Genomic DNA, 26762 nt, shown 5'->3' with positions numbered 1-26762 from the left:
AAAGTGCTTAACGGTGACAGGGCGATGGCTTCTGATAGCGAGTGAGAACCCCTGTTAGAAGGTAGAAGGAACACTTGACAGGGGACAGTGGACAGGGGACAGGAATCCTCTGTAATATCAGTAATCATCAATTGTGGCCGGCCCCGAGGCTGGACCAGAGAAAAAGCAGACCCCAAGGAAAGGTCGGACTTTAGTGCGAAGGGGCCAGATTCCCGCCTTCTAGATGACTGATTTGACACTGTGACAGGCAATGAGACGGACCAGTTCAAAGCCACAACCGACACTAGGACGATCTCTTTCCACCGAAGAAAGAATCGAGAACGAAAGGGTTTTAAAACTAAGAGCGAAGAGACTTTGGTCGGATCAACGATCGTGTTCAAACGGACTCCGTGCCCCCCACCGTGCATAACGTGACCGTGTACCGTGGACAGTGACATTGTAGGCACAGTACCAGTGTACAAGTGTATGGGACTGAAATTGGTCAGGAAATGGTCATCAAATTGGCCCCCAACGACGGCAGTGGGTCCAGCCAGCCCGAGAGCGCCCGATCGGCATTAATTGCTGACTGCTTGGAGAATGGAGGGGTTGTTGTGTTAATGTGTTTGTCGGTTTGACCAGGATGGATGAATTTTCCCGGTCACGATGAGGGACGCGTTATCACCTCCTCCAGTCCTCCAGTCCTTCTCCGTGGCCTTCTCCTCATCGACGTTGCATTCCCCATCTCCGTCTTGCCTTAACGGTCCGTGGATCTCGGTCTAACTGGTCTTTGCTGCTGATCCTTGCATGCAGCCATTGCACCGGTGGGTGGTTCGCGTTTTAAAAGAAGGTCTCGCATTGCGGGGTACAGTACGGAGGTACCATTTATCGATTTGCTCTGAATCTGACCGAAATCCCTGTCCCTGGCAAACACGCTATCATCCATCGTCCACGCCATAAACATGGGCTCAGCCCCCGATGACCAGTATCTGCTGAGCAGAGACTACATCGATTGCTCTCGGTACGTTGGTACTCATAATGGTCATCATCCACTGCCTTCACTGACTCAACGATCGCGGTAGACTCAACCTGCAGCATGCGCTGTGGACGCAGATGTTCGGATACCTCCTCCACCCCGACATCGACACGACCAACAAGGATCTGAAAATCGCCGACGTCGGGACCGGAACGGGGTGAGCCCATATCGCTTCGATCGCAATTCCTTCGCGTCTAACTATTCCCTCCAGAGCATGGCTCTCTGACCTAGCGCCACACCTCCCCTCGACCTGCCAATTAGACGGATATGACCTGGACATCGCGCAAGCACCGCCGACCGAGTGGCTTCCGCCCAACATGCGACTGCGCACCTGGGACGCTTTCTCCCCGGTCCCCGACGAGCTGGTTGGCCAGTATGATATCGTACACATCAAATTATTCGTATTCGTCGTAAAAGGCGATCCGACGGTGTTGCTACGGAACTTGCTCGCTCTACTAAGTCCGCCGACCCTATCCTGACTCTCCTTGCCTTGGCACCCCACCCCGCCATCCAATTCAATCCAACATACACAACGGTCGCATCGAATCTAACACCTTCGTTTCTCTTTATAGAACCCGGCGGCTACCTCCAATGGGCCGAAGTCGACGTCCCCGGCATGAAACTCACCAAAACCAACCCCTCCGTTTCCGTCGACTCCATGCAACAGCTCTTCAACATGACCGCGTCCCAGGACCCGCGACTCATCCCCGCCTGGCCGGACCAGCTGCCCGAACTGTTCGCCAAGGAAGGTCTCCTCGACATCAAGGCGCATCGCGTCGCCGCCGTCCCGCACCTCGAGTACGCGATGCATCACTGCAACCTGATGATCTACGATATGGTTGCGCAGCGTGCGGCAAACGGGTCCAACGCGAAGGAGATCATGGAGTTAGTGCCCAAGGCGGCGGCGGAGAGTCGGAAGGGGGCTATGTTTGCCTTCCCGAGGATTACGATCGTGGGGAGGAAGGCTTCCTAAGGGTGGGACATGGTTACTGAAATAATTGTGGGCTGGGTAGATATGGGATTGGACTGGCTATGTTTGATGTGTAGGTACATACATACATACTTACATGCATGCATGTGTACATACACACTTGAGAAACGGGAGCTTTGCTGGCCTAGACTCCCTACGGTATTTATTTTTATTTTCTTTGTTGCCAGCCTCAATGTCAGAAAGTACCGATCGCCAATCACCGATCCTATATTAGTGAACCAGACGCAGCCGGGAGGCGTCAGACAGTGATGACTGGCTTACTCTTAAATCCTGCGTTGGCGCTATCAAAAACACCACTACCGGAAGGATGCCTTGACATCCAATCCTTCACTACCGTACCAGTCTCACAGCTTCATTCCGAGGATTCATTGTACTCCTCGTTCTCGTTCTTCCTGCGGGATCAATCCAACAATTTACCCTGTGTGAATCTCCCCTGATTTGTTCCTTTACCAACAGCCAAGCATCCAAGTCTAAGCATGAACCAACCAACACACCCCAGATCAGATAAAGAAATACTAGCTATAGGATCTAGTATTTCAGCCTCAATTCACTCCACAGCCCATAGTCCACAGTCCACGGTTCACACCGATATCAATATAAGATATAACTACGATGGCTATAAAGTCACTCACTCTCCCGACTTCTAACAAGAATCGCAGATCTCTCTCTCTCCTCCCCTATCTAGCACCCAACCAAAACCCCTTACCAAAATGCCCCAACCAACCGTCCTCATAACCGGCTGCAGCGACCACGGCATCGGCTCCGCGCTCGCCCTAACCTTCCATTCAAAGGGCTACCAAGTGTTCGCCACCGCGCGAGACACATCCAAGATGACGAACCTGTGGGGTCTAGAGCACGTCACGCTCCTAACTCTCGACGTGCGGGATACCTCGCAGATCAAGCGGGCTGTGGAGAGTGTGCGTGCTTATCTTACAGATCCTGCAACCACTACAGACACGGGGCCGGGGACCGGAGAAGGGGTAGAGACAAGAAAACTAACATATCTGATTAACAACGCGGGACGGAACCATTTCATGCCGATCCTGGACGAGGATCTTGATCAGGCGAGGGAGTTGTTCGAAACGAATGTTTGGGGTGCGGTGGCTGTGACGAAGGCGTTTATGCCGTTGATGATTGATGCGAAGAGGCCAGGAGGAGGAGAAGCAGGGGCGGTTGTGTTTACGACTTCTATCGCGGGGTATTTGAATGTGCCGTATATGGGTAGGTTTTATCTATACTTCTGTTCTTTCTCTCCGGGTGTGGGTGTGGTTGTACCTGGGATAAGAAGCGCGTGACCTAACCACCATACTAGGAACCTACGCCGCCTCCAAACGCTCCCTCGAACTCATCGCCGAGACCCTCCGACTCGAACTCCAACCCTTCAACATCCGCGTGTTATCAATCGTAACCGGCGCCGTGCAGACTCTAGGCCAGACCTATTTCGGCGATTTCAAGCTCCCTGAGAATTCTCTGTACAAGGCCATTGAAGGGACTGTGGCCGCGAGGGCGCGTGGCGAAGATGGCCGCGGACGAGGAGATCTGATGGTCTATGCGGAGGAGGTCGTTTCGGCGATTGTGGCCGGTCAGACGGGGAAGGTGTGGTGTGGGGAGAATGCGGAGAAGACGAGGTTTGCGGTTACGAATGTGAATGTTCCGGAGGGTGTTATGGTATGTTCTCCTTCTTTTCTCTCTTCCTGTTGGGTTGTTGGTTGGCTGGTCAATGGTGAGTTATGCTGACGGGTCGATTGTTCTAGGACCAGGGTGTTGTTCAGGGTACCGGGTTGGATGCTTTGGCTGGGAAGTTGGAATGATGGGATCTGTCATGAACGGCATTTATATCATTGGAAATGACTATGGCATGAACTTGGGTAAATTTGCAAACCCATGCCGTTTCAGATGCTCGCAGAATCGTGTACTGCCATCAATGCTTGAAAAGAAATGAAAATCAATAGTTATACATGCCGTAAATATAGACGCGCTATGACACCCGCAAAATATCATCAAATTCATGGTAGAGTTAAGGCACTCAAATCAAATTGCACGTTCGGGACGGATCCCTCTTCGATCTTATACCTCTTTGCGATCAGTGAGCGCAGCCGATACACCCAGGCTTCGAGCAGCTCTGGAGTAGATTCCGAGGGTCCGAACGCTTCATATTCTCGCCCATCCTGCGTATATAGATCTGCAGTTGTCAATTTATCAAATTCTTCCGATACGTATGGTGTGTCGATTGGTTGTGTCAAACCAATGTCATGTATTTCCTGTCCGGTCGGGATCGTTTCAAATGGCAATTTATTAGGATTTATCCGGCGCAATTTACTCCCGTCAGATGTTCCTTGTAGATGTGAGTTCCGACGACGCATGAGATACAATCTAGGATCAAATGGTTGCAGGACAGACGGTGTCGCAGAGGTAGGTAATGTGCGAGGTTCTGTCGAGGAATTTAATTGGGCATCACCCACAGTTTCTTCCCTGGAGGAGGTTGGAACTTCAGGTTGCGACAAGGAAGCGCGTGCAGCGAGATATCGGCTGAGGTGTGGCGAGTTGGTGTTGCGGTTACCTGACTGACTCCGGATTTGCTCTCGACGCATTTGGATTGCTTCTTTCTTGCGTCTCTCAAAGTCAAGAGCGTCTTCTAGTGCAGTAACATTAGACTGCGAAAGTTGGTGAAGTCCAGTTGACCATCCCTCCTGAATAGGGACTTTAGCTTGCTCTCCTCGCACATTGTTCATCTCTTCGAGGTCAAGTGGCCGGCGAGTTAGCGATGTGGCTGATGATGTCGAATTTTCTCGCGTATGCCTAGAAAGGTCTGCGGTCGATGAAAGCTGGCTCGGAGGTTCGCCCTCATTCAGGCACTGTTCGAATCGCCTCTGAGTCAAAGACGGCTCTTGGGGCTCATCCAATTCCGCAGATGCCCGGGAAGGCATTGTCGCAGAGGACCTCCCTAACCATCTGTCCAACCCATTGTTATGCCGCTCTTCATTAGGCTCTGATAATCTGGATTGGTCTGCTGTCCGTGATGCTGAAACACGAGGAACATGGAAGCTCGCTGGTTTGGACGGCGACGCCGCTGCGGACCGAGAGGAAGAGTCGGGACTGGATGCTGACGGGCTGGGCAATATCGAGGCCGCAGAGCCTCTCCGATTCCTCTCTCGGGAGCTTTGGCTCCATTCGCGAAAGCCTTTGCCAGGAACATATTTCGTTATGCGCGGACCGGTGCTGTCCAAATTGACATTATTTATTCGCTGTATCGGAGCATTCAAACTGGTCAAGAACCACGGGTTGAGCCCTTCCTTGGAGGCCACAGGGCTCTGACTACCGGCAGTCAAACTTGCCTCCGAGTCCGAAGTTTCGCGAGAGCGGCTATTGCTGTCAAAAGTTGCGGGACGCTGAACAGGAAACCGAGGACTCGTGGGCACGGCCGCATGCATTCTAGAAGGGTTATTTCCGTTCGTTGACACAGCTTCCTCATTCCTGCGAGCGAGAAGTAGGTCAAATGAACCATTATCTCGCACTGGCTGCTTCTCTTTCTTCTTCTGTTTGCCGTTGGTATTCTCCTTCTCTCCATATGTAGACTGGAGAAGATCCTCCACTAGACCAAGCACTTCGTGCGGGTCTTCAAATAATACATCGTCTTTGGCTGGCTCTATGTTCACATCGTAGCTCGCTTCAGGACACCAGATCTGCAAACAAAGGAATGAATCCGTCGTCGTAGAGCCTTCCTGGCGAGAGGCGGCAGCACGTATATACGATTTGTAGAGTTTGGCAATATCCTGGCCGATTCCTCGAGTTGCTGATATTGGTCGGCCGTCAATACTAAGGTATTGGCCGAGATTATTCATCTTGGTCAAGTCTATCTGATCAGCTTCGCCTTACCTTGTGGGGGGTGGACATACCACATTTGGGATCAGGCAGCAATGAAACTAGACAGAAGCCGAGATCATGAGCTTCTGCATCTACCCCTTGCGCATGCTCCTGACATGGCCATGTTTTTTCAACGCATTGAGAAGCAACGTCATAGCCGGCAATCTTCAATACCGCATCCATCAGCGTCCCATTCTGCGGCGCATAAACCCAATTATTGTTCTCCGCCCGGGCCTTCAAAACTTTGAACGAGAACCTTTTCGACGGGTTACACATGGTGTAAGTCTGGATCATTTTCTTAATTCTCATCAAAGTCTTGGCACAAGTCTTCAACGCGGTCTGCCTCCGGACAGGGATAGGCTTGAACAAGTCGGTGATACGAACAGTGGTTCCGACCGGATGCGATGTTCGTTGGGTGCTTTCGAACATTCAGTCGAATTGTTCAGTCGCAGGGAAAAGTACGACAGGACACACCTAGACAGCTCTCCATTCCGCCCATATTTCATAGAACTGCCGACCAGTTCCGATTCAACCCTAGTAAGAATATTCACGCCACCGGATATCTCAGCCGCGCTGGCCAGCGCCTGGCCTCTGAAGCCCAGACTCTTTGCGCCAACCTTCCTCAGATCTTCGAGGGTCTGGATCTTGCTAGTGAAGGTGCGTCTGCATACGAAAGCATGGTCGGCGGAGGGGATGCCGTGTCCGTTGTCCTTTACTTGGATGAGATCGAGCGTATTTTGGGATATTTCGACACCAATTGATGCGGCTGAAGCATCGATGGCGTTGTCTAATAACTCCTTGACAATTGAGCAAGGATCCGAGATGACTGACGTTGAGCCGATGGCATGAACGGTGGAACTAGGAAGAGCCGTGATCGGCATCTTCAAACATGGTTCTCAAACAGATGACGGTCATAGATGAAGTTATTGAGGTAAGATGATATATGACAGATGGAACTAAAAGAAGCGATATATAATTGAGATTGATGATAATTCGATTTGGTGATGAAATCCAGGAAGTTGTTGAAAGAGGGATTGCGACGGCGGGAATAGTTCCACGCACGGGATGCCACGTGAGCTGAGTCAGCGCCCCGACGTGTCCTCCCAACAACGGAAAAACATGGATGACGATGCATCTCTTCGCTATTCCGAATACGTATCAGCATGAGTTGAGCCACGATGCTCTGTTCCTCCTTCTCGATATCGCAGTTGGCGATACCATCAGTCTCTGTGCTCATCGCATTCCTCGCCTACACCTCTCAGTATTTCTTCGCCTATTTCGAGCCGTCGCCCCTACGGGAAAGCGAACTATGGCGCATCAACATCTTCGCGTTGTGCATCTGGATCTGTTATTATCGCTCCTGCACTGTAGACCCCGGGCACATCCCTAAGGACTGGAAGCCGGTAGACAATAAGCAGTTGGAAGCGGACCATGACAGTGGCCGCCAGCGGTGGTGCCGAAGATGCGAAGCTCTGAAGCCACCACGGGCGCATCACTGCAAAACGTGTCGCAGGTAGCTCTAACAAATACGACTTGCAAGCGGCTATTTGCTGATAATTTTCAGGTGCATTCCCAAGATGGATCATCACTGTCCGTGGACATCGAATTGCGTCTCGCATTTCACTTTCCCGCATTTTGTGCGGTTCTTGTTCTATGCGGTTGTGGGCATGAGCTATCTCGAGTCGTTGCTATTTGAAAGGGCTTCGGTTGTCTGGGCCTCCAGGAACCTTCCAAGTGTAAGAATAGGTCATGTGTACGATTTTTTGATGTACTGACGACGTACAGTACCTCGGACCCAGCGCATCGCAGATAGCGCATCTCTTTATCCTGCTCGTCTTAAACAGCTTGACTGTATTCATGTTGTTCGTACTTTTGCTTCGGACCCTGTGGACTTTGGCGTTCAACACGACGACCATCGAATCATGGGAGATTGAAAGACACGAGACCTTGGTGCGGAGGGCCCGTCACTTCCGGGGTTATCTGAGCGGACCAGGCGGAACGAGTATCAGGATCAAAAAGCAAGAATTTCCCTACGATATCGGCATCTGGTCGAATATCAAAGCGGGCATGGGTGGCAGTGGAAATGTATGTATCGCCCGCTAAAGACCGCTATGTGGCTAATTCAAGGGGATAGGTCATCAGCTGGTTTTGGCCACTTGCAAGGACGCCTACTCGCACGACAGGACTGGAATATGATGTCAACGGTTTTGAAGGTTGGTCGTATTCTGTCCGTCTTACAGTGCGAGACTTAACCCGAAATAGAACCAGATGTTTCATGGCCACCGCCAGATCCGGATCGAATCCCTATGCCGTCTAAACAACACCTGTCTAGTGGCATTGCTACGGGGGCCGGGAATTATGGGCGCGATGAGATTGAAGCCTTCAACCGGCGCAAAGAAGAAGACTTGAACCGCTCAAGGGAGGAGTTGGGAATTCAGCGTCGTCGACGTTTTCACAATCGGTTTGAAAAATCGAACGATAATAAGAAGCAAGAGAATGAGTCTAGCGACGACATCGATCGTTCCGAAGACGGTGAGGAGGGCTGGAGGAATGCAGAAGGAGAGCGGTTGGGGGATTTTGGCGTGGACGAAGATGCCGAATTTTACGACGAGGAAGACATCCCTCTGGGCGTCTTAATGCGGCAACGAGCTCAGAAGAGCCAATAGACGCCATCAATTGTCTCTATCTAAGTGGTCTCTCTATTGAACGGCCATGTTTCATTCCACCTTATACCCTCGTAGCGATACCCCTCAACCGCACATATCCCAGCCACTGACTACCATCCTCATGGTACGTCACCGCCGTCTGAAGAACCTCACATACTTGCTGCGCAACGCCCTCGCGCTTTTCCTCGGGAAGAGCATCCAAGAACGGCGCACCCATCAGTCTTACCCATCCCGCCAATCCACCATTTACCGCATCAGTCAGCTTCGTCGGCCGATACTCCAACTCCATCTTCTCAACCTTGAACCCGATCTCTTCCAACGCCTTGGTCATCCAGGTCACCGACGGGAAAAACCACGGACTGGTCTCTCTGGCCTTCTCAATCGAGAAACCCTGCTGGACGAGGGCAAAGATCATCGCCGTCTGCACCTCGGCAATATTGCCGTGCCCGCCCATCTCAAACACGTACCTTCCGCCGGGTTTCAGACTATCGTATATGGCTTTGAGAGTGTTCAGGCGGGTGGATTCATTGCGCAGGATCCAATGCAATGCCGCGTTCGAGATCCTGGATACACACATGTCTTATTAGCACTTCATCAGTTAACCCTCCAGTATAGAAAATCTTACACTTTATCCCAGCTCCCATTAACAATCTCTTTTTCTTTTTCCAAATAACAGCAATCCACGACGCGGAACTCCGCCTTCGCATTTCCGTATTCCTTACTCGCCGCTTCAATCATCGCTGGGGATGCATCCACACCCAGCACGGACTGCACGGCGGGCAGGAAGGCCTCGGTGTACTTCCCGTCGCCACAGCCTATGTCCAGTACTTTATCTGTGGGTTGGGGATCTAGGTACTGTAGTAAAGTCTGGGCTAGTTTGGGGACAAATGAGGCGGAGGTCGAATATGCCTGTTAGTAGAGTCAGTTTATATTACTCTCTATGCTCGATGGGGTTGAATCGATGGATTGGAAAGAACAGGTACATACCTCGGTAGACCAGTGGTCCTTTGCTTGGGCCATCTTGGGTTGAGGGTCTTGGCGCGGGGAAGATGGGGTGTTATACTGCCGCGAAGTGATCGTGACAGTTTGTGGGTGGAAATCTGATTTATTTCTTTTGATTTTTATAATTCGAACTGCTGTGCAGCTTTATAGAATGAGGAAGATACATTGAGGCTGTCTACACAGGGGTTTATATATCCTAAGTCAAGGCCAGGTAGAATTTCTAGTCCGGTCCGATGTCGGAGGCTGGCCGGAATGCACCTCAGTATCAAAGCGTGTCGGGGCGCCAATGAGAGGACAAGGGATGCGTTGGAGGGTGCCTAGTATATGGAGATTACTATTGGACAAGGTGTGGGCCTTTTGATAGCTCAACGAGGCGTACGTTTTGTTGCACTGTTTCGGATGCCTGGCTGCCTTGTGGATGCCTCAGGCACCCTAGAGCGCTTACATTATGGCCCTCAATCCTGGGATAGAATAGCAAACCATCGGAGCGACTCTACAATAAAGACAAGGCATAAAGACTTACTGCCTCTGGGCATCTGTAAGTGAGAGCGAACTATTATCACAACTATAGCATGGGCGGCTCGTTGGGTGCCGAAATGGAGAATAATGATATTTTCTGTCTCTCTCACTGTCTCACACGCACACACACACAGACACCACCCACTAAATTGAAATCAGTCCTCTTACCGTATATTAAACTACCTGCCTATATGACCTAGTCAGATGATAAGATTCGTCTCTTAGAGTAGCCGTTTGAAATCCTAGCATTGGAGATGTTATAGATCGATAATTTTCAATTGGTAGGTATGGCTACGCTTGCCTGATAATGGCTCAGCGTGTGACCCATAGTGGACTTTAGCCAGTCAGCGTTCGATGAGACCTTTCAATAGTTCAAGCGTTCTAGAAAGGTACACCTCTGCACTTCCATCCAAAAACATAACTATGATAGTGCAGCAAACGCATTTTCTTCTCTTGAGACAGAGGAGCTTGATTTTCTTTCCACTCATCCAATTACAACCTTTGGCAGGGGCACGTTTCACATTTCTGGAAAACCAGGATCGGGCAAATCAACTTTAATGAAATATATTTGCCAACATGAGGAAACGGAAAAGTATCTCAAAAAGTGGCCAGGGACGAAGACTCTTCTTATCGCCACGTTTTTCTTTTGGAAGCCGGGACGCACTCTTCAAAAGAGCCTCCGGGGGTTGGTGCGAGGGATTATTCATTCTATTCTGTCACAGTCGGCAGAGCTCATACCACTGCTGTTTCCGAAGCATTGGAATACTGCTTTCAGCGGAGTACGACCAGTTATTGATGAAGACGATGAAGTTCTCGCTGCATTTCGTAAGCTATCTGACTTGGACAGCATCTACGCTACTAGCAAGATAGCCGTTTTCATTGACGGCTTGGACGAATTCGAGGGAGATCTTCCCCAAATGATCAAGATTTTAAAAGCTTGGGTATCTGCTAGGCTACCCGATGTCAAGATCTGTGTGTCTAGTCGAGAAGAGATTGAATTGCAGGAGGCCTTCAAAAGTGGTCCGAGGATCCTTTTGTAGCTCTTCTCGCCACTATTGACCAGGACGATCCGTGTTCAGCATATGCATGATCATGATGGTCCTGAAATGTCTTACTTGACATTTGCCCGATTTCCAAGGATTATTTCCCGGATTGTATGGTAAAAGATCCAAGCTTCAATTTCAATACCACTGTCGCTCTGACGCATCGATCGATTGATGAATTCCTGTCTCGTGAAGATGTCAGGACGAAATTCGAGCGCCACACCAGAAACCTTGATATTGTCGATGCATTGTGCCAGACACTTTTAGCTCACATCAAAAGCGGTACTATGCCAACACTTTATCTCTCGTCGCCCATTCGGATCGATTTATCGGATTACAGCGCTAAGAATAAAGGCATTTTGCATTGTCTTTGGTGGAACATGGTGAATCTCTCCCTTGTTCAGTATACCAAGTCCGCTCAAGCCACATTTTGCACATTCTTGGAAACATTCTGGGATTTATATCGTCAGATAAATCTACCAAGATCCTTGAGTATTAATCTGAATTTTGATGACAGTGAATAAACAAATAAATGTGGTTATTTGTGACGGCACGCCGGTCATAGTCCATATCCTGGCAGCGTTAAGTGGTATGTTCTGGTATTTTAATTTCAAAGGTGCCATGATCGACCTTACGAAGCATCTGCCTCTTGAGTTTGTCCTACTCGCAACGACACTTGTCTGGTATCCACTAAAAGTGCATGGGTTCCTTGATGTGGTTGCGGGGTATTTGGAGCAGGGTATCTCAGCCCGACATTTGTCCCAGTACGACACAGAACTGTCGTACTGGGAGTATTTTCAAAAGCATGTTCTCATGTCGTGGTGTCCCGGCTGGCCAATACCGTTCCCTCTTTCCCTTGTCACTTTATTCTTGCTCTACGGTGGTAACCCACGGATCTATTATAAGATAGAACCTTCCACTCACCTGAATTCCAAGTCATTCGACTGTCACATCTTGATTAGCGATTCCCAGGACAGGACAAAGACTTTTGAATCGCAGTTTGTCGATTAAACCTCTAACTTGCCTTCGTGGGTGAAGCGATCTTCACGGCAGGATGGGAACCGGATCTCGTTGCACCAGCTCTTAGGGGTGTTAGTCCCTCCTAAGTTCGCGACTGTTCTTCAGGAGATGATCGATTGGCATCTTGCTCACGAGGAGGAACTGACAGCAGAGCAGCTGATCGAGGTGAAAGAGCTCTTTGGACCAAAGGTGTGGCCCTTGCTCACTCTGGAGAGTATCGAGGAGCTGCATATGGAAGGGGTTTGTTGTTGATATTGAGGTTAAGCTGACGATGTACTTTCTTTTCTTTTTCTTTGTCTCCTTTGGAGGTCTGTCATGATTTTGATGTTTACGTTGTAGAAGAAGTGTGATTTATCCTCCATACCCTCTTGTATTTCGTTTATCAATTCAGAAATTGGTCCGCTTCAAGATTGAACCCTTGGATCCCATTAATTCCACTCTATAACAAATTCCTAATATGTTCTCGGGACAACAGTCCAAAACCGTTTCCTACTCTCCACCTTTAAAGTATAGATTCAATCAAAACCTAGCTTCATGGCTAACCTCGGCACCGGATCACCAAACAAAAATCCGAAACTCAAAATATCCCCAAATTCCAACCCGCAGAATCAACAGATCCCAAACCCATACTCAGATCACGGAAACAGAACCGCGATACCGCAGCAACTGGCCCGCGAAGTGGAGACCCGCTTCTTCTTGGCCATCAACGTCACTCGGCGCTCGTCCAGTCTCAGTCGATCTTTCGCCCTTCTGCCAGTCCCTTCACCGTTAAAACTCCATCGCATATCCACTATCCCTATCCACAGGCAAAACTCCACCCTCCCCAAGCGGAATGGACATCGGGAAACCGTGGAAACGACGGCACGGTGGCATTATTAATCTAGGACTCCACTGGCTCGGGCGCATGGGGTGATTTGGGTCACTATAAAAGGGGAGGGTTATCTCAAGACACGGTTGTTACACCTAGTTACTATTTTGACGATTTCGAGACACCTGAGAAACGACAGCATGACCTACATCGGACATTGTAATTGCGAAAGCATCCGCATCACTCTGCCCAGTCGGCCTGAGAATTCGGTCATTTGTCATTGGTATTACTCCGGAATAGAATGCTGATTCCTGCGAAGTCAATGCTAACGGTGTGATGTGACTAGTGCCAGTTGCAAGAGAGCCGGAGGGAGCGGTAGGTCAGTTCCTCTAGGATCTCAATTGCAAATGCTAACGAAAAAATAACTAGTCTTCTCGACGAATTATTTTGTCGGCCAGGATGAAATTTCCCTGGAAGATGCGCAGGGAACGCTGAAGATCTACGATGACACCAAGACGGCGTCGGGGAATGTTGCCAAGGTAGAGATTAGAATGCCCTCGAGACTCATTTGAGATCTTTGGTCTTGGCGGAAGAAGCTGACGAGAATTGGATATTGATAGCGTCACTTTTGCTCGAACTGTGGAAGGTAAGATGTTTGATGATTGATGTTTCGACAGAGGATCAGGCTGATGTGTGTAGTCCGATCTACACCACCACTCCGAGTGCTCCGGGGAAACTGTATCTGAAGGCGGCCTTGTTCGACACGATCTCCTCACCGAAGCTGGCTGTGTTCAAGGAGCGACAGCCGCAGTGGGCGACGTTGACGGGTGCGGAGGGGGAGATTTAATCTTTCCCTGGGGATTCGATGAGGAAACGAGGCAGAAGAAGAAGAAGAAGAAGAAGAGCGAGAGCGAGAGAAAAGTGGCACCGGCAGCGATTGCGCCATCGGGTTGGCGCCGCAGCGGGTCCGTGATTGGGCGTGGGGGCGTTTAAGCAAGGGATTGGCAGCCCTAACGGTGTGGAAGGGTGATCTATATGATCGGTTGATATGTATACTGTTCATACAGTGTATCTACATACTCGAATCATTCTATCTTGTACATAGTACACTAGCGGGAGCCCCAAAGCGAGTCGGCGATCGACGGAGCCAAGGCAGCATGACACATCCATCGCTGGCGGGATTCGCCGACCAGTCACCGCATCCTGTTTTCCTTTCTCTCCCTCTCTCCCCCCTCACTCGTGTCACTCTCCTCCTCCCTCTCTATCGCAACAAAGTGGCACGCGACACCTCGATGCCTTTCTCTCGAGACAATGACCGACCGGTCTGACTCTGATCACCCCGCCAATGGCTCGGCCACCGTCGCCGACCACAATCGGCCCTCTGAACCCAATCGCCGACCTTCCCCAGACTCCGATCGGCGGGACTCCGACGAGCGAGACCGAGATGCTCTGGAGCTTCACGAGATCGAAACCCAAGACGACGCCGCCACCTCGACGGCGTCCATCTCGTCGGGCGAGTATCGCATCACGACGCACCGCACCGCATCGCGGACTAGTCAGCGGACGGTGCAGAGTCGGGCGCCACGCAAGGGGTTCGCGGGCTATGTGCAGCGTTTCTGGACGCGCAACGTCGTGCTGACGGTGCCGCAGAAGAGCAATCGGGATCATTTCGGTATGTTGAGCTTAATTGGATCGATCGCATGGAATTGATCTGGTTGTTCGAGCGATGTTCGATAATTGTCGGCATCATGTTTTCGTCTCCCCCATTTGTCTTCCACCCCACCCAACCCGAGCCACAAGCTAAGTTTCATAGCCCTCGAACGGACATTCCTGGCATACATTCGTACGTCCGTCGTGATAGCCATGCAGGGCGTTCTGGTTGCACAGCTCTTCCGTCTGCAGCATTCAACCAATTCCCATTCGCGCCTCGGATATTATGAAGTAGGCATTCCCCTGTCACTCACGTGTCATTCGGTCGCAATCCTGGTGGCCTTGATGGGGGCACATCGCTTTTTCAAGCAGCAGAACGCCGTCGCGCTGGGGATTGTGTATGCGGGGGGGTGGGAGTTGCATTGTATCGGGGTGTTGATTGGATTGGTAAGTTCTGTCCATTGCATATCTACTCTCAGGAAACGGGATGCCATGGAACTGACTATTTCTAGATAAACCTGGTGACGTTCATTCTCTCCGTCATCATAACCGTGGAGATTGAGACCCACGGAGAATAATACCTTGATCTACTGCTATCTACTGCTATCTAATCAATGTTTTTGAAAAGTTCTCATGTACATAATGATAATGTATTCAACTACGGCTACGCTATAATACATGCTGGCGAGCCACATGACGCATGTAACCCTGTACCTGTACATGTTTAAGTTGCCATGAATATGAACTTGAATCACATGCCCCTCTGCCACCGATCACTAAACATCCAAGAAAAATAGAGTTGTCACTCAGAGGTAGTGATATGGAATAGAGTGCAGACGGCGAGCCTCCGCCTCGTATTCCTGGAGGTAAACGATCTCGTGGCTTGACCCCGCCGCCTCTTTTACATGGTATATAAGAGGGGTTTGTGCTTGGGGAATAAATGATATCTTCTGTGATTAAAGAAGAATTAGAGAAAACTAACAACTATGAACCTCAATCCGAACCCGAACCCAGCCTTTGGAGACCCCACGATAGCCACCACTACAACCATTTCCTCAGCTCCAAATCCAGATCCAAATCCAACCTTCAACACCAATCTTTCCTTCCAAAACACCCTCATTCCATCCCCTCCTAAAGCAACCCCCGTGACATCAGCAGAAACAACAACACTCACAACTCCATCCTCATACCCAAAAACAGACTCAAAACCAACCTTCAACATCAACCTTTCCTTCCAAAATACCCTCGTTCCGTCTCCCAAACCAACCCCCCTACCAACAACAACAGAAACAACAGCACCAAAAACAACAACATACCACATCTACCCAACGCCCCAAAACCCCTCCCACGCGCTCATCACCCAACACGATCTCCCCAAGTCCACCTCCGCGCGTCGCAAACTCCTCAAACAAAACCCATCCTTTCTCTCCAGCACCAGCACCAACACCTCAACCTCAACCACCTCCGATCCTATCTTTGAGTCTCAGTCACCACCACCGAAATCCTACTACCTCCACCTCCCAACCCTAACCTTCCACTCCCCACCCCGGACGCTCCGCCGCGGCGCCAACAAAACGGACCCTCCCGTCTGCATCATCCACAACTCTCCTTTCTGGAAACGATGGCGTATTCTCACGGGCCCAGAACTCCTAGCGGCTATCGACCCGCGAGGCCTACTACCTTATGAACGGAGAAGCTGTGCCGGAAATAAACCGCGACGGGACGGTGAGGTGAAGGGGTATCGCGTGCGAAAGTGGCGGGCGTACGGGGAGAGTAGGAAGGGGTATTTTAGGAAGGTCAATGATGAGAGGAAGAAGAGGAAGATGAAATGTGGTGGTGGTGATTATGATGGGGATAGGGATAGGGAGGGGATGTGGGATCCTGTTTGCGCGGATGAGGTGCTTCCCGTGACGTGGGTGCATGCGACGCCGTTCTCGACTCGCGTGCGATGGTATAGTTTTATGTATGAGGGGGTGCAGGGGGCGTGGAAAGGGAGTCGTGAGATCCCGGTGAGGAAGAAGTGGGCGAGACGTGTGATGCCGGTGCATCATTTGAAGTTGGTGGTTAAGGGTTATGGTATTGGTAGTGGTTCGTTGGGAAAGAAGGGAGGGGGGGAGTACACGCACCAGGACCAGGACCAGGACAGAGACTATGGATTTGAGAAGAAGATGGAGAGTGAAGGGGATGAGGAAGGAGAAGAAGTTGTCCTGGCTCGGTATTCGAGTAGTTTATCGTGTGGAAAACACGGTACCTTGGTCATCTTCGACGAGGAGGTGAGGAGGGTGCTTGGGTGTCAGGATCTGGTCCGTTCGAGGAAGGATTTTGCCTGCAACCGGGAGAAGGGGATCGGTGTGGTGGATGAGTATGATGTGATTGTGGCAACAGCGATGTGTATGATCCTTGGGGAAGAACAGAAACGGAACACGGTGCTGCAGATACTGCTGGCGCTGGCTGAGGCTGCCGGGGGTGCTTAGGGATTGTCAGGTAGTTTGGCGGCGGATGCTGCTTTTGCTGGAAATTGAACAGATTTATCAATTATTTTGGATGGCAGGTCTATTGCCCATCCATGCAATCTAAGAATGATCTGAAAGTAGCATCTATCTGTACTCCCAAACAAAGCCACCGAACAAGGTCTAGAAACCGTCTATGGATACAAACTCTAAACAGCCCAACTCTTAAACATCAAAAACGGCGAGAAAACAGGCGTCCCGTCCGCAAAAACAGACCTCACCATCGGGATCATCCACACAGGCGTGGTCCACAACAGAAAGATACAGACCCAGACATAGCCTAGTCCACGACGAACGACTGGACTCAAACGGCCGATCCATCCCCTGCAGACATGCTGAAAGGCGCTCTCGACAAGGATCCCCACTGCCTGCATCATGAAGAACCAAATAGCGCCGCTCTCTTCCCAATTGATGCCGAACGCAACGTCCATGCCTGAGTGAAACAGACCGGACAGCGTAAAGGCAATGACGAGACGCGGGTACACGACCCATTTAGAGCTGCGCGGGATACACAGGACGCTTGACGCGATCATGTCGGCGTTTGAGGAAAGAAGAGCGCGCAGTGATTGATGCCACGAGATTCTGGCTACAGGTTAGCCGGAAAGTCTCTACTCTGAAAAATAAAACGGTGCAACATACCCCCATAATCGGCGCAATGACCAGCCGTGCAGCAACGAGCCGGAAAAAGGAGGCCACGCGCTGGGATCATGGATCCCCAAGCCAACTGCGATTACGGCGCCGGAGTTATAAACCGCCAGCGTGAACGCCCTGCAACAGATGGCGAATGAGGTGGTAAAAGCAATCAGCAGAAGCAGTCTCCTCGCCGACGCAGCATACACCCAAGGCAACAAGACCAACTCATCGCGCGGCAAGGCGTCAATCGCAGCCGGTAGATGCGGATCGCTCGTCTCGACCGTAAACAGCGCCAGAAGAACAACTCCCCAAACGGCCTTCGCGGTGCCGACGAGGAAAAATCTCCCACGGGACGGAACGTACGAGGGATCCGTCTCGTCGAACCGAGGCAGCTTGTTGATCTGCCAGGGGGTGTTGATGCGACGATAATTGAACGCGGCGCTGACGGAACAGAGAACGCGTTCCAAAATACTTCCAGAGCGGTTGATCTTCGCGCCTGTCTTTTTCTCCCATGTCACTTGGCCTTCGTAGGAGATTCGACTGAGCACTAGCAAGTCCATCGCGTTCATCACGTTCACCCAGCAGTTCGCTGTCATCGGGCCCCCGATTCTCATGTCTCCGACGCCGCGACTGATCTGGTGTTGAAACGCACACGCCAGAGCGATGATCATGACTGCAGCCACGGACCTTAATGGCGACCGAGACGGAGTCAATCCCACGGCCATGGCAGTGATGAGCTGCATGCAGGCCCATTGCGCGACGGGGACGCGCCAAACGTCGAACGCGGAGGTCATCGCGGGCGAGAGTCGACAAAAACTAATATATATATAAATAGGAGTTCAATACAACATTGATAAGAATAACCTACTTAATGGATAACCTGTCCGGCAGTCCGGATCGTATAAATATTAAATAGTTGTCAACACTCTCGACATCGCCGGAGTCGGTGTGTTGTTGGGGTGCGCGTCGAAGGCGGTGATTGGCAGTCGGTGGAAACAGGCGTCGGGCTATTGAGGCGCTACGGATTGAAGAATCTACACCATGTGGGCGGTGATCTTCCAATTAATATCCCTGTCCGTACCTGTTCATACTGGGCGAGTTGATCTGGTTAGTTAGCTGGTTCACTCGTTTGTTGCCTGGTTACTTCTACTCAGCGTCTCTACAAAAATTAACATAGTACAGAATGCAAAAGATCACATTTAATCTGTAGATCTGTCATACTACTCATCGAATACCTAAGGCAAGAAATTCATTGTTTCAAGCATTTACAACATTCTTCCACTCGATAGCAGATTCTCGCATGTCTTCATCAACTCATCAATTCGAATTCTATTATCCTGGTGAAGCCTATATTTACACCTACACCAAATCGTCCGCTCTGAAACCCGATAACCCCAGCGAACCATAATTTCTATTCGGAACTCAGGCAGCTGATTGACAGGGTTGAGATGTTCTTAAAGCATAGAAAACTTAACTGGGAAACGCATCCGGACTTCCTACTGTTGATACATCTACAGAGTTCGGCAAGTCTTCCAGAGAACCACGGCTCAAAAACGTCTAACTTGCCACCTACCAACCGTCAAGAATGTATGATCTCATAGCGGCAGATCGATTCGGCCAGGGTCATGGGGTCATGGTAATTTAACAAAGAGCCCTTCATGCTTAAATATCCCCATTGTCTCTTTTCGTTCGCATCGGTAGCCCAAAATCCTCTTAACTACTTCCTCTCTATAAGTTCAACTACGGTCCACCATGACGAGAGATCTGGTATGTTCAATCGGCCTTGTGCAATCCTCCACTAACATTTCCTCTATTATTAGACCTTTGACGTCCGCTACGACGACGAATACGTCCACGAGTATTACGGCGATGGAGCCAAGCTTGCCCAGCAGTATGCATAGCCTACCTCGCATAGCTCTTCATACCATTTTCTGTCTTCAACATATACGAACCACTTCTCTGTTTATAGGATGCGGGAGATCTACCACGACCAGAATCTAGAATTTCCCGACGCTTTCGACTCAACCATGACTGTGCCGCCGGTCCATTTCATACAGTACGTTATACTTATAGTATGGTTGCGTTCAACAAGCATGTAGATCTGACAAAAGGGCGCAGGGTCACGGCACAGGATGACGTCGATGTTGACGGATTGAGGAATATCCATGTGCCTCCTGGTTTGAACGTGGAGATTTTGGATTTCAGCATGTGAGAGAGCCTTTACTTCTACTTTGGATGCATTGCTATGTATATTGGAATTCGGTTAAGTGAACAAATCGGTCAGACATATTGGAGGACGGTTGTAACTGGGACTCGGAAAGAGTCAATATTAACAATGAATTACAAGCGTGGCTGGAAGATCTTCCTCATATGGAGTAGACTCGTATCATTTATGTGCTATACTTGCACAAAATCAGCCGCAAATACCACCGGTTAAATACTTCCTTCAACTCCGACTGACCCGGCCTATACAGAACTATAACTGCAAGATGAAGTGTTCCCGTCAACTCTCTTAACACAAGATTATCCGGGTATCCCAACTGCACCAACCTAGTCGTAACATTCCACGGATTTCACACGATTCGCCACCTGTCGTAAACAGGGATTATTATCGTCGGTCAGGTCATCCACATTGCCGAACAATGTGCAGAGAGGTCGTCTCTTGCAATCGGTTGATCTAGATTAGATGCCCTTGTTCAGTATATAGATCCAGATGCTTTCTTAAAGACAGGTTACCCTTGACTCACTTATATAGAATACATATCACGTCTCCGCGGGGGACTTTGATCGAGCCGAGTTGTTTGCTGGGTGCGGTCAGTTTTGTTCTGTTCGTTATACACTGGCAAACGGGTAAAGGCGGACGGGGTGGAGTGCACGCAGAAATAAAGACTTACAGATCACCCTTGATCTCAGTACACTTGTCGGGCGATATTTTCTTGGAGTTGCCCTTGTAATCGGCGTCGTTGTAGAGGGTTGACTGTTGGTTTGTCTGGGTTAGCCAGGGATACTGTAATATGCTATGTGGAAAGGTGGATGTACCTTGTCGTCTGCGGCAGCGCCGAGAGCTAGCAGTGCGATGGCAGCGGAGACGAGCTTGATGATTTGCATTTTGCTGGGTGTTTGCGGCACTTATTAGAATGCAACGGTTTAGGATTATGGTCTTGTTTGCTTTTCGTTGGTGATTGCCTTTATGCCTTTATGGATCAATAATTGAGATAGATCGGACACGAGCTCCTTTATACTTGTCCTAGCATGTTTTCTATGGGACAGAATCTTGAGACGAACATGGAGCAGGGTTCATTCCGTAGCATTCAGGCAACGGTTCGTGCAGGAAGACTGCTCGTGTTTCTAATTTAGGATCTGGAAAGGAATATAGCCAGCCTCCGGGGAGTGGTTTTCGCTGCATAGAACGGACAGAATAATTTTGCCGCCTTAATTGAGCAGTTGGCTGATGTCATGAAGTCGACGACATTGACATTGGGACTGGGATGCCTGAATTGGCTTGCAGTTCGCCCTAATAGGCAATTTACAGATGTCGTTGATGAGCCCATACCTACAATCCCAGTATCAGCTCATCTTAGGATCTCGGCCAATTCATTTAGGCAGAACGATTCCACATATCAAAGACATCAATATTCCTGTGCCGGCTACCGGACATGAGCATATTCCGAGTTGAACATGAAGTACATATACGAGCCATCAACGACCAATAACACAAGATACCTCCCCCGGTTCCCAGCACTAATCCAATCAATTCACCACCTGGCTGACCAGAACTACAGCGTCACACAGTCCAGACCAAAATCTCAGCCCCCTTCCCGATCTAGCCAATCCAACCCATACTAGCCTAGCCTACCTAGCGAGCACCTAGATACCCCAAACACCCAAAGGATCCATACCCCCAGCGTTGACCCTGTTCTGCTGCAGCGTCTTCACCCGTCGCACTAGAGTCCCCACGCAGATCGGTCCAATAAGCGTGCACAACGTGATAGCCCAGACAATGACCAGGTAACTCTCCGTCGTTCCGGTCGATGTTCCATCGGAGAATATTCCCTGCGCTTCCGCCAACGAGGCAATCAGGTATCCGATCTCTCCGCGAGCAACCATAGCAAGGCCAAGGATCGATGGCGGGTACAGGGACTTGGGCTTAGGCGGCAAAGAGATGCGGTTGGTGGCGGAAGGAGCCGGATGATCTGACGCTGATGGCTCGGGTTGCGGAGATCGATCAGCCCGTGACGTTGGATTTGTGCTCGGGAATGCACTGTCGCTGGTTTCTTCCGACACTTCGGGCTGGGATGTCCTGGTTTTCATCGGGATTTCGGACCCCGGGGGTTGTTTCTGCCTAGGTGCGGACTTTTTCTGTGCATTGAAGCAGACGAGACGCGCATACGAAAAGGGTTTCGTGGCAGTGCGCATCAGACTGGATACCGGGCTTAGGGAGACCCGAACGAGCCACAATCCGGTGACGAGCTTGCCGATGGCCATGAGAAGGGCATAGACAATGCCTCGCCATATGACGCTTCCTTGGAACATTTCAGTGATCGGGATGGCGAATCCGATGGATGCCTGGTTTTGTCAGCGGGTGTAGTCGACTCTGCCAGGGATGTGAGGACACTTACGAAGAAAAGAGGAATGAATACTCGGTTCACGGGTTCCTTGTAGTATCGTTCATAGACTACCACACCCGTGGGAATTTCATCGCGCCCTGCTGTCGGCGGGTGTTCGGCAGGAGAACTGGATGAGGTTCGCTCTCGATTCGGTTGTCTACCATTATCAGAGGTATCCTGAGTGTTTGAAGACTTGTTCACGACACTTTGTTGAGGTGGTTCTGCTTGCTCCTTCGAGTCGGCCACAATACCGTCAAACCACGACACAATCACCCCGGCAATATACGCAGCAAACAGACTCGAAGTACCCGCATACGTCGCGCCAGCAACCAAACCGACAAGCACACAGGTATGAGTGACGAAGGCAAACTGCGCGGTACTCATTACCTCTGGCATTCTATCTTTCAAGCCCACCAATTTCCTCAACACAGGCTGAAGACAGAGTCTACACGCCAGGAAAAGCCCAACCGCGAACCCGATAGACACAAAGATCGGCCGGATGACCGTGACCGCGCTGAAAGAGGCCTCCGATCCACCCAGGTTACTGATAATCTGAACCATAATTAGACCGACCACGTCGTCAATCATCGCCGCGCTGGTGGTCACCACGCCTAAACGGGTCGTGATCAAGTTGGTGGTGGACAAAATGGTGAACGTGGTTCCGAGACTCGTCGCGCTGAGGGCCGCACCAGCCGCAAAGGCCTGCAAAGGGGTCGCGGAGACGAGTTCCATGAGAATGAAGGACAAGCCCATCGGAACCGCAATCCCCGTGAGCGCTACAGAAAGCGACAGAAGGAGATTGGCTTTCAGAGATTTGATTGAGGTCGAGAGACCGCCTAGAAGGAGATACGCGTGAGTGAAGTCCTCCACGGTCGCATACGCAAACCACATACCTTCATATACTAGCATGATCAGACCCAGGTATCCGAGCTGCTGAACAGCTGTTTCCATCCCCCGATCGAGCCATTTCGCGCCGGGGGTGCCCCAGAGAATGCCGATAAACAGCTGACCGATGAGGCCGCAGTACAGAAGTTTATCCAGACAGACATTGACGATGTTCAAGACCAGCAGAAAACCGGCCAAGTTGAGTACTATCGCAATGGCAGGCTCATGATACGCAAAGGCCGCTTCGGGTTGATCGCTGGCCATGCCAATAAGTTACGATGGTGGTTCCTGATACGTTGCTATATAGGAGGGAATAAGTTGCGAGAATTCTGTAGAACTTCAACAGAAACAGACTTCATCAGGGGATTTTCCGAGTGAAACCTCAGGACGAGTGACGCGCCGACCGATTGCGTGAGTAGAACGAGTACGCAAAGATGAGGCAATAGATGTGGATTGTTGAAAAGGAGAGAACGTGAATGTCAAGACGCGATCTGTCGGATTTTGCGACGGCAGAAAGAGTTTTCCGCCAAGCTGACCGCCAAGGGTCTCATGATGTCATGCCAAGACTTCCTGTGTATTCAGTGATTCCCAATAAAGGCGAAGGTTGGCAATTAACTAATTGACTGGTGAGTAAAAATGCCTAGAAAAGTGAAGAGTCAAATGGCTTAGATGAAAAGCATAAGCGCTACCACAGAGTACAAGATATGGTGACTCACAGTGGATCAGGGGACTCATTCGTGAATGTATAATAGTGCATTCATTGGACTCGTAGAGCATACTATTAACGTATTTCACGGGTGATCCGGCCACCACGCGTGATCCGGCCACCCCCCCTAAATCTCTCCACTTCAACCAACGCGTCTATTTTGCTCAACCACCATGCCACGAAAAAAAAGCGGGTTACGTTCTAAAAGAATGGAACAAGAAGGTAGGATCCAACTTGCAATTCAAGCTTTTAAAAATTGCGAAATTCCTTCTATACGTGCAGTGGCGAAAGCTTTCGATATACCGGGTGGTACATTGCAAGACAGATTAAAGGGTAGCGAATTTCAACAAGAACAACGCAACTACAACCTCCGGCTATCTCAAACTCAGGAGGATCATTTAGTGGAATGGATAGTATCTAGGGATACGCGTGGCTGCCCCCCTAGGCATAATCACGTACGAGAAATGGCGAATTTGATCCTCCAAACTGCGTCCAATACCCCCCCCAAACCCATCGGGTCAAACTGGGTAACCAACTTTATCAAGAGGCGCCCAGAGCTCAAGTCTAGGTTTTTCAGAAGCTATAATTATTCCCGCGCTTTATGTGAAGATCCTAAGATTATTGGGGAGTTCTTTAGCCAACTGCAGAAGATCTGTACGGACAACGGGATCCTGACTGAAGATATCTACAACTTTAATGAAACGGGATTTGCTATAGGATTAGTAGCAACTGCTAAAGTTGTTACTAGGTACGAAATGCCTGGAAAGCCATGGCTTATTCAGCCAGGAAATCGAGAATGGGTAATAACGATTGAATGTGTCAACGCTAGGGGATTCGCATTACCGACTACTATTATCTTTAAAGGCAAGGTACCAATCGAAGGATGGTATAGCGCTAGCCTTCCAAAGGATTGGCGTATTAAATTATTATCAAACGGATGGACAACCGATGAAATAGGCTTGAGATAGCTTCAAAAGACCTTTATTCCTGCTACAACTGGGCGTACAGTTGGCCGATATCGATTGCTGGTTCTAGACGGCCACGGAAGTCATTTGACACCTGAATTTGATGCAATCTGCAAGGAGAATAATATTATTCCTATATGTATGCCTCCTCATTCATCTCATCTCTTGCAACCCCTGGATGTTGGCTGCTTTGGACCTTTAAAAAAGGAATACGGGAAATCTGTTAAAGATAGATCTCGCCTCGGCAAATACTATATCGACAAATTCGACTTCTTAGAGGCTTTTCCTGCGGCCCAGTGAGCCGGTCTATCTCCTCAGAATATTCAGAATGGCTTTATAGCAACAGGAATAGTCTCTTTTGATCCTCAGCGCGTGCTTGACAAGCTTAATACGAGAGTTTTGACCCCGGACCCCCCCCCCCTACGGGGACTCGATCTTCTACTGCTTCCTCGTTTACTACACTTCGCACGATTCGTCAGCTGCGTCGGAAGACCTCTACGCTTCGCAGTAACATGCGAAATCTAGATATTAGTGTGCTTGAGGTATCAATCGCACGTCTAGAGCAGTTAGAAAAGGGCTTTGAGGTGTCCCTGTACAACATGCATTTTACGGCTCAAGAAAACCGCCTTCTACGCCAGGAAGTTGCTCGTCAGCAGCTTAAAAAGAAGCGATCTAGACGTCAAATGTTACCTAATGAAGGTGCTACAATGCAGGAAGCAAATGGTTCAATTACATTGAGAAATGAGCAGTTGAATAATAGAGACCCCTCTCTCAGCAATACTGCTCCGGAAGCTTCCTCCACGCCAAGAAGGCGTCCACTGACGTGTTCTAATTGCAATACTCCAGATCATACTAGAACTAGATGTCCTGTATCTAGAGATAATTGAATTATTTTCTAATTCGTTGAATTGGGTTGTTGGGAATAGATTCAATTTAATCGAGCGTATCGGAATTCAGTGGGGTGGCCGGATCACCCGTGAAATACGTTAATATGTTTCTTGTTTACACATGTTGCGAGAACATGATTCAGCGACTGATGACCTATGTATATTGACCCAAATCTAAATCCAGCGATGTCTAGCCAAGCATAAAAACACAATCCCATCAGTATAGCCAACTGAAGTGGAACAACCCCATCCACTCCTATTGCATGCGACAGGTCTTCACATCGCGCAGGGAATATTGGCATAGAATCAATTTGACCGGAAAAAATCTTGCACAAAACGTAGAAGAAAATGGAAGGGAACTGTCAGCAGAAAACCGTCACCGCCAACTCGGTCCCCTCCAATACTTCCTATAAGCTCGTGCACCGCGTGCAGGATGCAGCAGTCATGCAGGAAGATGTCTCAGGTGTCGAACACCTGTGGACACGACCCCAAACTGGCGATCACACCGTCTTTTAGGGTACCCGCATTTGCTAATGTATATTGTGTGCCGTCATGGGGGCATGGGGGTAAGTGGTTTTAGGGCAAGAGAGCTCATCTCATCAGAACTAATTAAATGGGGAGTCATATAAATAGGCGAATAAAGGCTAGAACTAAATATGAAGCGAACATATTCTTGGTAATGGCAGTATGCACATAAATCTCAAGAAATAAAAATAGAGCGTTGAGACGAAAAATGGCGATAGCCTCTATGTTCTATCCGAGCTCAGGCCAAGCAAGCACTCCAAGACTCAAATGTGGCGGACAATAATATCTTCTGGGCACTCTAGATTCCTTGGCTTATTATTGGGAACAGCGATTCTGGCCGTCCTTTCTAATTGTGACGAGTCCAGATCCGTTGGTCGAATACGAGAGTGATGAAGTCATCCCGTCAACGTCACCGGTAGCACAGGTCAATGGCGCACGTCATTGTCCCACCTACCTGCGAAACAGTCGC

General features: G+C 49.8%; 12 protein-coding genes across 12 annotated transcripts; 7 read left to right on the top strand and 5 right to left on the bottom strand.

Moving 5' to 3' along the window:
* Positions 1-938: 938 nt before the first annotated feature.
* KD926_011692 (S-adenosyl-L-methionine-dependent methyltransferase) lies at positions 939-1985 on the top strand (the record flags this gene model as incomplete). The annotated part of the gene is made up of 4 exons (XM_053096211.1): positions 939-997; positions 1059-1169; positions 1224-1385; positions 1430-1985. The coding sequence occupies 4 exons, from the start codon at positions 939-941 to the stop codon at positions 1983-1985; spliced, it is 888 nt and encodes a 295-aa protein (XP_052959703.1).
* Positions 1986-2713: 728 nt separating this feature from the next.
* On the top strand, positions 2714-3814 carry KD926_011691 (putative hydroxybutyrate dehydrogenase; the record flags this gene model as incomplete). The annotated part of the gene is made up of 3 exons (XM_053096210.1): positions 2714-3224; positions 3316-3671; positions 3758-3814. 3 exons carry the CDS (start codon positions 2714-2716, stop codon positions 3812-3814), a joined length of 924 nt encoding a protein of 307 aa, XP_052959702.1.
* Positions 3815-4009: 195 nt separating this feature from the next.
* On the bottom strand, positions 4010-6748 carry KD926_011690 (putative DNA mismatch repair protein; the record flags this gene model as incomplete). The annotated part of the gene is made up of 3 exons (XM_053096209.1): positions 4010-5856; positions 5900-6285; positions 6342-6748. 3 exons carry the CDS (start codon positions 6746-6748, stop codon positions 4010-4012), a joined length of 2640 nt encoding a protein of 879 aa, XP_052959701.1.
* Positions 6749-7045: 297 nt separating this feature from the next.
* pfa4 (putative palmitoyltransferase with autoacylation activity Pfa4) lies at positions 7046-8533 on the top strand (the record flags this gene model as incomplete). The annotated part of the gene is made up of 5 exons (XM_053096207.1): positions 7046-7380; positions 7432-7603; positions 7653-7952; positions 8002-8080; positions 8130-8533. 5 exons carry the CDS (start codon positions 7046-7048, stop codon positions 8531-8533), a joined length of 1290 nt encoding a protein of 429 aa, XP_052959700.1.
* Positions 8534-8594: 61 nt separating this feature from the next.
* KD926_011688 (class I SAM-dependent methyltransferase) lies at positions 8595-9553 on the bottom strand (the record flags this gene model as incomplete). The annotated part of the gene is made up of 3 exons (XM_053096206.1): positions 8595-9096; positions 9159-9442; positions 9521-9553. 3 exons carry the CDS (start codon positions 9551-9553, stop codon positions 8595-8597), a joined length of 819 nt encoding a protein of 272 aa, XP_052959699.1.
* A 1058-nt stretch (positions 9554-10611) lies between these two features.
* Positions 10612-13772, top strand: KD926_011687 (GFA family protein; the record flags this gene model as incomplete). Its single annotated transcript, XM_053096205.1, has 8 exons — positions 10612-11071; positions 11615-11955; positions 12136-12357; positions 12724-12844; positions 13272-13304; positions 13355-13464; positions 13546-13571; positions 13625-13772. 8 exons carry the CDS (start codon positions 10612-10614, stop codon positions 13770-13772), a joined length of 1461 nt encoding a protein of 486 aa, XP_052959698.1.
* A 464-nt stretch (positions 13773-14236) lies between these two features.
* Positions 14237-15153, top strand: KD926_011686 (DUF202 domain-containing protein; the record flags this gene model as incomplete). The annotated part of the gene is made up of 3 exons (XM_053096204.1): positions 14237-14597; positions 14739-15022; positions 15088-15153. 3 exons carry the CDS (start codon positions 14237-14239, stop codon positions 15151-15153), a joined length of 711 nt encoding a protein of 236 aa, XP_052959697.1.
* A 408-nt stretch (positions 15154-15561) lies between these two features.
* KD926_011685 (uncharacterized protein) lies at positions 15562-17049 on the top strand (the record flags this gene model as incomplete). Its single annotated transcript, XM_053096203.1, has 1 exon — positions 15562-17049. The coding sequence occupies one exon, from the start codon at positions 15562-15564 to the stop codon at positions 17047-17049; it is 1488 nt and encodes a 495-aa protein (XP_052959696.1).
* Positions 17050-17234: 185 nt separating this feature from the next.
* On the bottom strand, positions 17235-18512 carry KD926_011684 (wax synthase family protein; the record flags this gene model as incomplete). The annotated part of the gene is made up of 2 exons (XM_053096202.1): positions 17235-17667; positions 17725-18512. The coding sequence occupies 2 exons, from the start codon at positions 18510-18512 to the stop codon at positions 17235-17237; spliced, it is 1221 nt and encodes a 406-aa protein (XP_052959695.1).
* Positions 18513-19470: 958 nt separating this feature from the next.
* Positions 19471-19930, top strand: KD926_011683 (uncharacterized protein; the record flags this gene model as incomplete). The annotated part of the gene is made up of 4 exons (XM_053096201.1): positions 19471-19485; positions 19539-19609; positions 19688-19774; positions 19837-19930. 4 exons carry the CDS (start codon positions 19471-19473, stop codon positions 19928-19930), a joined length of 267 nt encoding a protein of 88 aa, XP_052959694.1.
* A 338-nt stretch (positions 19931-20268) lies between these two features.
* On the bottom strand, positions 20269-20826 carry KD926_011682 (uncharacterized protein; the record flags this gene model as incomplete). Its single annotated transcript, XM_053096200.1, has 4 exons — positions 20269-20395; positions 20466-20522; positions 20613-20695; positions 20758-20826. 4 exons carry the CDS (start codon positions 20824-20826, stop codon positions 20269-20271), a joined length of 336 nt encoding a protein of 111 aa, XP_052959693.1.
* A 759-nt stretch (positions 20827-21585) lies between these two features.
* KD926_011681 (Sodium/hydrogen exchanger) lies at positions 21586-23474 on the bottom strand (the record flags this gene model as incomplete). Its single annotated transcript, XM_053096199.1, has 2 exons — positions 21586-22284; positions 22338-23474. The coding sequence occupies 2 exons, from the start codon at positions 23472-23474 to the stop codon at positions 21586-21588; spliced, it is 1836 nt and encodes a 611-aa protein (XP_052959692.1).
* Positions 23475-26762: the final 3288 nt, after the last annotated feature.

This window comes from Aspergillus affinis, assembly GCF_023601865.1.
Source record: "Aspergillus affinis strain CMG 70 chromosome Unknown NODE_9_length_501208_cov_87_169129, whole genome shotgun sequence".
Lineage (NCBI taxonomy): Eukaryota > Fungi > Ascomycota > Eurotiomycetes > Eurotiales > Aspergillaceae > Aspergillus > Aspergillus affinis.
The sequence above is the reverse complement of the archived record's forward strand: the minus strand, read 5'-3'. Positions and strand labels throughout refer to the sequence as shown.